Source organism: Babylonia areolata, chromosome 25, assembly GCF_041734735.1.
Source record: "Babylonia areolata isolate BAREFJ2019XMU chromosome 25, ASM4173473v1, whole genome shotgun sequence".
In the NCBI taxonomy this organism is placed as follows: Eukaryota; Metazoa; Mollusca; class Gastropoda; order Neogastropoda; family Buccinidae; genus Babylonia; species Babylonia areolata.
The window spans coordinates 39,623,559-39,635,893 of record NC_134900.1 but is presented as its reverse complement, the minus strand read 5'-3'; the positions used below and the strand labels follow the sequence as shown (position 1 = coordinate 39,635,893).

Genomic DNA, 12,335 nt, shown 5'->3' with positions numbered 1-12,335 from the left:
CTGTTGTCACAGACTGTGTGTTACTGTTGTTGTCACAGACCCTGTGTGTTACTGTTGTCACAGACCCTGTGTGTTACTGTTGTTGTCACAGACTATATGTGTTACTGTTGTCACAGACCATGTGTGTTACTGTTGTCACAGACCCTGTGTGTTACTGTTGTCACAGACCCTGTGTGTTACTGTTGTTGTCACAGACCATGTGCGTTACTGTTGTTGTCACAGACTATATGTGTTACTGTTGTTGTCACAGACCCTGTGTGTTACTGTTGTTGTCACAGACCCTGTGTGTTACTGTTGTTGACACAGACCCTGTGTGTTACTGTTGTTGTCACAGACCCTGTGTGTTACTGTTGTTGACACAGACCATGTGTGTTACTGTTGTCACAGACCCTGTGTGTTACTGTTGTTGTCACAGACCCTGTGTGTTACTGTTGTTGTCACAGACTATGTGTGTTACTGTTGTTGTCACAGACTATGTGTGTTACTGTTGTCACAGACCCTGTGTGTTACTGTTGTTGACACAGACCATGTGTGTTACTGTTGTCACAGACCATGTGTGTTACAGACCCTGTGTGTTACTGTTGTTGTCACAGACCATGTGTGTTACAGACCCTGTGTGTTACTGTTGTTGTCACAGACTATATGTGTTACTCTTGACACATTGTCACAGACCATGTGTGTGTTACTGTTGTCACAGACCCTGCGTGTTACTGTTGTTGTCACAGACCATGTGTGTTACTGTTGTCACAGACCCTGTGTGTTACTGTTGTTGTCACAGACCCTGTGTGTTATTGCTGTTGTCACAGACCATGTGTGTTACTGTTGTCACAGACCCTGTGTGTTACTGTTGTTGTCACAGACCCTGTGTGTTATTGCTGTTGTCACAGACCATGTGTGTTACTGTTGTCACAGACCCTGTGTGTTACTGTTGTTGTCACAGACCCTGTGTGTTATTATTGTTGTCACAGACTATATGTGTTACTGTTGTCACAGACCCTGTGTGTTTCTTTTGTTGTCACAGACTATATGTGTTGCTGTTGACACAGACCATGTGTGTATTTGTTGTTGTCACAGACCATGTGTGTATTTGTTGTCACAGACCATGTGACATATTGAATAGTTTATTTGTGTATAGATTGAGATTTCATTTTGTATGGTGTTGACCTCATAGTATGTCGTTTATTTGTTTTGATTAATAATGAAAATATAATGGCAGTGCTATAGCTAAATGTGATTTATATATGTCAGTATATTTCAGTGTGTCATTTTTTTCCCTTCAGTCGCACATGGGTGAAGAAGGCAAACTAGTTTAACATGGAGGAATGAAAAGACAGTGTAGTGAGGGTGAGGTTAATTGTTCTTCAAAAAGTTCAGCCTTTCACACATCGTGTGTGATGATAATAGTTGCTGTGGTAGTGATCTACTGAGGGAGTCTCTGAGAGTTACAATTTCTGCTCAGTAATTTACTTTTCGGTCACCATTTTTTGTGACAAAGATGTTTTTCACTGTTAGATAGTAAAAGAAGAAATGAGATATTTTGTCAAAATTAACCAACATTAACTTCTGGCCAGTTAAGAATTTGGCACATTTCACAGTTGTTGTTTTTTTGTTTGTTTTATTTAGGTTTTTCTTTTTTTAACATGTGAATAATTAACATGTATGTAAAGAGCGACCATGACTACATTGATGAGGCTGTTGGACTGAATCATACAAAATGAACGGTCGTTAAATAAAACAATTTTTGGGGGGATAGCATGAACGTTAATGATCATTGGAAACACGCAGTTCTTGTTTACAGCAGGTTGTGTGGGGAGACTTAGCGGTTTGGTTTGGTTTCTTGTTGTTGGTTTTTTCTCCTTTTTTTTTTTTTAATTTTTGTTATTTTTTTTGTTTTTTTAGTGTGGGGGTGTGAGGGTGAATGAAAGAAGAGGGGCAGGATGGGGTGTGTTGAATACACAGTGAGGAAGGGGTATCCAGAAGCTCGTCATCTTTTTGGAATATACCTATGGGGAGTTTTCATTTGTTTTGGCGCCTTTCCGTTTTGTGCTTTTTATAAAAATTAGCATTTGTTTTTGTAAAAATTAACATTTGTTTTCATATTTTTTAACAATGCAACCACAACCTGGTTGTGACTTATTTTCATGGCTTTATTTTTGACTGCTGCTCATGTATGGTAGACAACTGACGTGTACAGTTAAGTTTTATGTCCTCTGGAGTTGTCTCCCATGAATCATGTTTTGCGGATGTTGTTCATGAAGAAGCTAGTGAAACCAAAGATGATTGATATTATGGACTAGGAAAGTGTCTGATGGTGAAAGTTAATTCTTAGTGATGTGTACGACGTCTTGGTTACATGTTTTCTTTTTTTTTCTTTCTATTTTGTTTGGGGTCTTGTGTTTGTGTGAGGAGGAAATTATTCAAAACTCTGGGGGTTTTTAATATAAAATTATCTGAATTATCCAGCAGTCTTTAGTAGTACTGTGAGTGTCTATTTATTCATCTATTTATGATTTCCTGCATTTGCCATCTTTGGAATACCAAAGTAAAAGAAAAAAATGCAATTTCCGTATCCTCAGAAATTAGGTTTTACTTCCTGAGTGATGGGTGTGTGTGTCCACATGCTCGTGTATGTGTGTGTCGTTTGTGTGTCTGCATGTTCGTGTATGTGTGTGTGCGTGCAAGATTTTTTCTCTTGCACAATCAACTATAATTTATCTTATGCATACTATCGTTCATGCACGTAATGTATAAACTGTTGGTCGAACATAATGATCCATAATGTATATACCTACAATACTTAGATTTGAATCACATACCTCTGCTTGTTTTTTGCCAAATGCAGTGAATATACAAGGATAGTGTTTACAAGGTGTTTACTGTAATGTGTTTTGATGTGTTGTGTTTTGATCTGTGTTGCTTTGTGCTAGCAGTTAACTATCTGTGGAGGTGGGGATGGGGGTTCCAGATGGGAAACAAAATACATGGTGTATTGCTACCTCAGCTTGCCAGGTGAGGTGTGTGCGCGTGTGTATACATGCATGATTGTGTCTTTAAGAGTACATTTGAGTACAGGAGTGTGAACGCATGCACATGTGTATGTATGCATCGTAGTATATGCGAGCATTTTTTTTTTTTTTTTCATGTAATGAAATACCAGCTGATGCTATTTGTTGATGTGAAAAAGCCTTCATTAGCAGCTTCACAATTTCTGGGGGGGGGGTTTCTCTCTCCATCCCCACCCCTTTTCCCTCTGTCTTTCTTTTCTTTTTTTTTTTTTTTGTTGCTATCCTTCCCTCTTCCTGTGGTCCCCCTCTCCATTCTACTCCCCCCCCCCCCACCTTCTCCCTCTGTCTGCCTATTTTGATATCCATCTTCCTGTTGCCCCCCCTCTCCATTCTGCCCTCACCCCCCACCCACCTCACCCCCCACCCACCTCACCCCCCACCTTCTCCCTCTGTCTGCCTATTCTGCTATCCATCTATCTTCCTGTCGTCCCCCCTCTCCATTCTACCACCCCCCACCCCCCACCCCCTCCACCTGTCTGCCTATTTTGCTATCCATCCATCCATCTTCCTGTCATCCCCCCTCTCCATTCTACCCAACCCCCCCTCCACCTTCTCCCTCTGCCTATTTTGCTATCCATCTATCTTCCTGTCGTCCCTCCTCTCCATTCTACCCCCCCCCCCACCCCAACCACCTTCTCCCTCTGTCTGCCTATTTTGCTATCCATCTATCTTCCTGTCGTCCCCCCTCTCCATTCTACCACCACCCCACCCCCTCCACCTGTCTGCCTATTTTGCTATCCATTTTGCTATCCATCCATCCATCCATCCATCTTCCTGTCGTCCCCCCTCTCCATTCTACCCAACACCCCCCCCCCCCACCTTCTCCCTCTGCCTATTTTGCTATCCATCTATCTTCCTGTCATCCCTCCTCTCCATTCTACCCCCCACCCCCCCCGCACCACCTTCTCCCTCTGTCTGCCTATTTTGCTATCCATCTATCTTCCTGTCGTCCCCCCCTCTCCATTCTAACCCCCCCCCCCCCCCCCAACCTCACCCCCTTCTCCTGTCTGCCAATTTTGTTATCCATCTGGCAGCCTGTCATCCACTTCTCTATTCTGCCCTGTCTCCTCCCTTTTCCCTCTCTACCCATTTGTATGTCTATCTTTCTGTCATCACTCTTTCCTTCCTCTGTCCATCTGGATGCCTGTCCATTTGTCTATCCAACTTTCTATCTGCCTTTAATTCCCCTCTGTCCTACTCTCTCTCTCCCCCTCTGTTCAGTCAGACAAAATGGCATTTTGACCAGTCTACATACACGTTCATCCTAATCAAGTGGATGGGAAACGTAACTCAAAGAATTTAAGATACTGTACCGGCTTGCATTCCCAAGAATAGAAACATGAGGTACTACATAATGCAAATCAACCCATTTGTGCATGTTTACCGTTAGTTTCAAATTAATATGAATTTGTTTCCACAATTTCACATGGTGTGTAACGAGCAAAGTATTGGCATGAAAAAAACGAAGAGTATAGCCCGTTTCAAAACCAAATTTATTTCCATTTTTAAAAAAAAAATGCTTACATCTTGCTTTTCATCAGTTCAATCAATGCCAATCAATATACATGGTTAATATGTCAGTGATGACTTAAAGAAGGTGACAACCACTTCCTAAAATTTCAGAAAAATCATTGCGTGCATAAGCCTTATTTCTCCCTCAAATGACTTTTGTACCAAAATAAAGCACACACAATATATAAGCAGTTTCAACTTGCACACTGTTTATATATATTATATATATGAAGCATTTAACATCATGAAGTCTTTTTTTTCTTTTCTTTTTTTGTGTGTGGATTTTTTTTTTTTTTTTTTTTTTTTTTTTGGCACAAAAATAAAAACTGATCTAAAGATCTCTGCTACTGCAGCAAAAAGACAAAATTTCCAAAAATAAGGCCATGAAAAAAGTGTTTGACATTTCCCTTTGTGCCGTTCACTTAGATGCATACCAAAAATTGTTTGTGGGCAATCATAAGGGAGAAAAAATGAAAATTACAAGGCTGTCTTGTTTTGAAGATGCTGGCACACAATCACGAGGGCAAGCTCTATATACATCACTGAAATGGCCACCCACAGAAAAAAATCGACATCAGGTGGCCTTCCAAACTTTTCACACCGTTCATCCGTCAAGCTCCTCCTCTGCACAACTTGATAATACCTCTTTTGATTACTTATCCACTTGTTTCTCTCATCCTAGTTTTCTGGAAAGACATGATTTCCTTTCTCTCCCCAATGACTTCATCCCACCTTACTCCCCTCCTGTCTTCCCACTGCACAGCTCACACCTCAACATGGAGATCACAGTGAAACAGAAAAAGAAAAAACTCTCCCAGGATATCACACACTATCACAAGAGAGATTCTTTCTCTTCCAACAGCCCCCCGCCACACCCCCACTCCTCTGAACACTCCCGAGTTCCATTCCCACCACCCTGTACCACAACCCCACCACCTTTCCCTTCTAGTGGCTCATCATGATGGATTCACCTGAGAAGAGGTTTATGATTTAATACAGGATGCAAAAAAAAGTTTTCTAAGGAAAAAAGAAAGGCACAACCAACCATCCATCCTAATTCATTACACATGTTCAGAGCTACATAGTTTGAGAGCAGATTGCCACAACCCAGTACATCCTCAAAATAATTAACATTTTATTTCAGTAATGCTTGTTCTCAGTCCCAGCACTATCACAACAGGCTATCTTTCAAAACTGAATCATACTTGTTTTGTTGTTTTTTTCACCCTCCCACATATGATCAGGACTTGACAATATGATTTAAAAATCTGATTAAATTTATGACCTTACATCTTTCCACACTTTGTTTTTCCCTCAGATTGTTGACTGTGATTTAAAATCAGATTTCATTCAGAACTTTACAAATCTCATCACCAGTGGTATACAAAACTTCATTACTTTTTCTTTCCTCCCCACAGCTTCACCTGTATACACTTTCTAACCATTTTCTTCTTCACATGGAGTACAACACATCAAGGAATCATACACATGTGAGACGTTGAACAAGCATGTTACCCTTCAGCAGCAAAATCAACATAGGTTTTTCCCTTGATCATTTCATTTGCATTCTAACCTTCCCTCTGTCTCTCTCCTCTTCCATCCTCCACCTTTTTTCTTTTTCTTTCTGGTGTCAAATCAATAAATTCATGCCAACTTACATTTGTTAGAGCTATACAACATTTGTTTTAATTTTATATTTCATCTTTTTCTGGGTCAGCACCCGAGTAGAAAGATTAAAAATTCATAATAATGAGCATTACCAAACCTGATCATTCCATGCCCTTCACCACTTATCAAGAATCTACATCACCTCACTATCACCTGGCCTCATCAACTTTCAAAAAAGGACTTTTTTTTTCATAAAATTACGTTTAACTAACGTACTTACCGTGACCCACTGGTGCAGACTCCAGCAGGGGTCTGGATTCCTGTCCTGTCCAAACTACTAGTCTGCAGAGAAATCAAGAGAAGCTGCGGCAAATAGCCTCCCTTGGTGGTTACCTCCCTTGTGTTAACGGAAGCATCCTCCTCTGACGGCAGTGTAAAATATAGCATTGTAGCATCCGACACTGAGAAGCGGGGAGGGTGTGTAATGTGGGTCACGGTAAGTATGTTAAACGTAATTTTAGGGAAAAAATTTCCTTATAATTACGCATACTTAGCTGTGACCCACTGGTACAGAATCACACAAGGTGGAGGGTTCGCCTTCTCTATTTTTAGGATGTGGTAACCGTAATGGCCTGCTAGAAAAACACTGTGGCCCTTTGGCCAACGTCCCGCAGGAGTTGTCTCTGAGGTTTCTGCATCTGAGTGTGGCCGGGTTTATTCCAGAGGCCTCGACCCTGATCTGTGGAGTGTTTCTGAGCATGATCAGGTGAATGAATAGGACCATGATCTGAAGCCATGAGCCCTGAACACTGTGTTGTAAGTTGACAAAACTTTAATAGCATACACTGTCCTTCAGGACAGATCACAGCTGCACGTGGAAAACATGACCAGGGTTGCAAAGGACAAATGTGTATCATTTGGGTGATCTATTCTGGGAGACACTTGGGGACCTGAGAAGGCAGAGACGCTGGTGTAGCCTGAGACAAGGAGGGTGGGGGACCAGCTGAATGATCCATACTGGGGCAGTGACTCTGGGTATTTCAGACAAAACGAGGGACAATGGAGATGTCCTGCTAGAAGAGAGGTCCTCAGCGTTATGTCCCACTCTGACCAGCGACCCACTGTGAAGGATAATACTAGAGTTTGATGGCATCGAAGGCTAGGCAATGGGCTTGGCTTGAGCTCAGGGGACTATTGGAATCCAACAAGCAAGGTTCACGCTAAGGGGTCTGAGTTTGAGTGGGTGAGTTGGCGACACCACTCGCCAGGGGCAATAGGGCTCGGAGATAGGGTGTACTGCGTCACCGAAGGATGTTGGTGCGGGCAAAGAAGACTGAGGCCCACAGCTGTATTGTGGGAGAGGTCTGTGGACCACAGCTGTGCTGATAAATGTAGTGCAAAGAGAATCGGGTCAGTGTGTTGAAACCACACTTATTGAGAGCCCTTCCAATCAAAGGAAGGGAAGGAAACACGTACCCTATAGGGTTGCCTCACTTGAGCCTCAATGCAAGGAGGTGCACATGTGGCTTGATCTGATGATTCCACATCGGTTGTGGGCCAATTGGGAAAGTGATCACAGAAACGCACGCACATATGTAGAGAGGAATGTGCATGCACGGATTTGTGTGTGTTTCCTTTTTTTTTCTTCTTTTAAATACACCTTTTTTTATGGAATTATAATACATCATTAATAATAACAAATGTATTATTGTTTGTTTTATTTCACTGTTATTGTGTATATGAAGAAAAGAATGGTAAGTGGATCGGTTCCTTGCAGAGCAATATATGTCTGCAAGTGCTGGGGTGTGAAGAGCCCAAAAGGCTGAGTGGCACACAGCCTGAGAAACAGAGGAAGGAGAACAGAGGTTGTCAGTTGCTGATAGAAGCTGCTGCATAAAGCCCTCAGGTGGGCAGCAAGGTCCTATGAGAATGATAGAAGCTGCTGCATAAAGCCCTCAGGTGGGCAGCAAGGTCCTATGAGAATGATAGAAGCAGCTGCTTAAAGCCCTCAGGTGGACAGCAAGGTCCTATGAGAATGATAGAAGCTGCTGCATAAAGCCCTCAGGTGGGCAGCAAGGTCCTATGAGAATGATAGAAACTGCTGCATAAAGCCCTCAGGTGGACAGCAAGGTCCTATGAGAATGCAAAAGAACATCGCTAATGGTCAGTAAAGGGAGCTGGTGTGACTGGCTGTGTAAGTGCAAGGGAAGTAACTGCATTGCCAACTACCCAGGTCTCAAAAGCGTAGCTGCCTCCCTTGGTGCTGAAAATCAAAATGGAGGGGGCCTCTTCAGTACATATCTCCTTTTGTTACGTTTCCGCGCTGCAGAGGGTGGAATGTCATGCTGCGTGTGGGAGTCTGTGGCCGTAAGGGAGGTAATAATAACATCCCTTGGTGCCGTGGTCGATGCTGAGAGGAGTGCAATTTTTGTGTTGCATGTCCCCCTAGCAGACCACCTTCCTCCCTGAGTACAGGGAGGGCTTCCCCAACCGAATCGGTCGGCACTGGACGTGAGACGGTTGAGGTCATGCCACATGACGGAGCTGCTATCTGTGGCTGTGGACGTCATGTGACAAATATTGAGGGGGGTGCAAGTCCGTCGGCTTGCCTTGGGATGTGCGTCCCCCTGTCGCTGAACTGTGGTCCAACCTCACGAATTGTTGCTCCGAGTGGTGGACCGACCTTTGTGTGTTGACGGATAAATGGATAAACAAGAGCGGCCCGAGCACTACCAAGTGGCAGGCTCACGTTACAACGAAGCACTCCGACGCAATAGTGCCAAAATCAGTCGACGAAAAAAAATTAAAATGAGTAACGTGCTGACCAACCTTTGTGGGGATTGAACCTATCAAGGCTTTGTTGGAGATGGTGCAGGGTACATTGGGAATACACAGATCAACTTAAGTGTCGAGGTGGTAGAGCCAAGGCCATGGTACTGGCAGTGCCCATGGTATGAGGACTACTTGTGCGCTGATCGAGTTCGGTCTGGGCTTATTTTTGGGCCGAGCACCCAAACGATCAACGCAGTCGTGTATCCTGTTTGAAAACATGGTTACATGCAAAGACAAGGAGTCAATGAAAGGACAGAAACGTATAAAAAGCAAAAAAAATTTAGCCGCAAATGCAGGACAGGTCAGGAAATCCAAGATGGCTGCCGGAAAAGAGGACGCTGCTTCCAGGAACACAAGGGAGGTAACTACCAAGGGAGGCTATTTGCCGCAGCTTCTTTCGATTTCTCTGCATAGCAGACTGGTAGTTTGGTCAGGACAGGAATCCAGACCCCTGCAGGAGTCTGCACCAGTGGGTCACAGTTAAGTATGTGTAATTAAAACCTAAAAGAAAGAAAAGGTCAATCAGGATGGGCAGGAGGGCTGACAGTCTGTTCAGTGGCTACCAATGCCCTGCAAATACTGGGATCAAAACCTTCACTGCCTGGCATGTCTATGCTGCTGCATTTAGTACATAAAATAATCTGTTCAGGTCACAAATTAGACATAATCAGAGACCGGGATTCTTTCTCTTATATTTACACACATACACTTTTTGTCAATTAATATGCTCTAAAAATAATAATAAAATTAAAATTTAATATATATAAATAATGTAACCTGAAACAACACGCATATTACCATCCATTCATGAGAAAGAACTAACACACCACAGCATCTGTCTATCACTCTCATCTGTCTATCACTCTCAAACAGCCAATCTCTTACAGCCAACAGGTCAGTCACACATTTTTCACTCCACAATATCTATCACTCTCAAACAGCCAATCTCTTACAGCCAACAGGTCAGTCACACATTTTTCACTCCACAATATCTATCACTCTCAAACAGCCAACAAACAGGTCAGTCACACATTTTCCACTCCACAATATCTTTCACTCTCAAACAGCCAACAAACAGGTCAGTCACACATTTTCCACTCCACAATATCTTTCACTCTCAAACAGCCAACAAACAGGTCAGTCACACATTTTCCACTCCACAATATCTTTCACTCTCAAACAGCCAACAGGTCAGTCACACATTTTCCACTCCACAATATCTTTCACTCTCAAACAGCCAACAAACAGGTCAGTCACACATTTTCCACTCCACAATATCTATCACTCTCAAACAGCCAACAGGTCAGTCACACATTTTCCACTCCACAATATCTTTCACTCTCAAACAGCCAACAAACAGGTCAGTCAAATATTTTCTACACCACATGATCTGTCACAAACTCAGCTATGACGTTTTTATGACAACAGTACCCACATGTCTCACACACACAACTGACATTCTGACAGCACTCACTATTTACACCCAGCTAACTGTGTACACAAGAAGGAGCGCCCAGAGATAGGATGACGGGGCAGGGGGCAGGGGGAGACAAACCACCTCAGACCTAGGGGTCCAACGGAGGTCAAAAGCCGACAACAACAGAGCGCTTGTCACGGTTCTTTGCCCTCGATTGTGTCCGGGCCTTTTCCGCCAGACTGTTGTAGTATTTCTGGAACACACAACGTCAGATATATCTAATGTAGGACAAGGCCTGTAGTATTTCTGGAACACACAACATCAAAGATATATCTAATGTAGGACAAGGCCTGTAGTATTTCTGGAACACACAACGTCAGATATATCTAATGTAGGACAAGGCCTGTAGTATTTCTGGAACACACAACGTCAGATATATCTAATGTAGGACAAGGCCTGTAGTATTTCTGGAACACACAACGTCAGATATATCTAATGTAGGACAAGGCCTGTAGTATTTCTGGAACACACAACATCAAAGATATATCTAATGTAGGACAAGGCCTGTAGTATTTCTGGAACACACAACGTCAAAGATATATCTAATGTAGGACAAGGCCTGTAGTATTTCTGGAACACACAACGTCAAAGATATATCTAATGTAGGTCAAGGCCTGCAGTTCTATCTGGAACACACAACATCAAAGATATATCTAATGTAGGACAAGGCCTATAGTATTTCTGGAACACACAACGTCAAAGATATATCTAATGTAGGACAAGGCCTGCAGTTCTATCTGGAACACACAACGTCAAAGATATATCTAATGTAGGACAAGGCCTGTAGTATTTCTGGAACACACAACGTCAGATATATCTAATGTAGGACAAGGCCTGTAGTATTTCTGGAACAAACAACGTCAGATATATCTAATGTAGGACAAGGCCTGTAGTATTTCTGGAACACACAACGTCAGATATATCTAATGTAGGACAAGGCCTGTAGTATTTCTGGAACACACAACGTCAAAGATATATCTAATGTAGGACAAGGCCTGTAGTATTTCTGGAACACACAACATCAAAGATATATCTAATGTAGGACAAGGCCTGCAGTATTTCTGGAACACACAACGTCAGATATATCTAATGTAGGACAAGGCCTGCAGTTCTATCTGGAACAAACATCGCCAAAGATATATTTACTGGATGATAAGGCTTGCAATGGTCTTTGTCATTATCAGGGTTCATTTCAGTTTTAAGTCACAAAAACCAGCCGTCACAGCATACCATGAACTTATGATGGCCATTTTCTTTACCTATACTGTATACACACCTTCTCTCCGCAGTACACATGTACATCACTGTCACTCTGGCTGTTACCAACATAGCAGCAGCCACCATTAAGTGCCCACTGACACGAGCTGATGATCCTCCCATCCCGAAAAAGATTGCAGTCACCTGTCCTGCACCTTGGACACAGGGAGGATCAACAGGCTATTTCAACTGATTTTCTATATTTTACTGACGACATGCCACACCAATTCTATATTTCAGGACTGGGAGATGAGATATGCTTACCTGTGTGTGTGTGTGTGTGTGTGTGTAGCAGTGAAGAACTGATGATGATGTGCAGCATTAGAGTGACCCTCTAACTGCAGTCGGGACCCTGTAGAATTACAGTATAAGAGTCCCTGAGACACAAAAAGTTCTCAACTGATCATAAGCCCTGCTGGAAGGAAGGGAGAGAATTGTGTGGGCCAGATTATGTCCCTTGCATCATTTGCTGCATGGATGGGCACTGCAGATGTGATCCAAAAGACACAACTGGATCAGTCTCTTTAATAAATATTTTGCTTTTAAATCTAAATTCAGGTGGAACCTTCCACTGCTGTGCCATG

The 12,335-nt window shown here is 42.7% G+C and overlaps 1 protein-coding gene across 1 annotated transcript in view; it reads right to left on the bottom strand.

The window, feature by feature from the left end:
- Positions 1 to 4,579: 4,579 nt before the first annotated feature.
- The window catches only part of LOC143299746 (interferon-related developmental regulator 2-like), a 48,214-nt gene continuing 40,458 nt past the window's right edge, over positions 4,580 to 12,335 (bottom strand). The window contains exon 12 of the mRNA XM_076613129.1: positions 4,580 to 10,687. Within this exon, the coding sequence (XP_076469244.1) occupies positions 10,601 to 10,687 (87 nt within the window). The 3' untranslated portion in view covers positions 4,580 to 10,600. The remainder of the gene's footprint in view (positions 10,688 to 12,335) is intronic.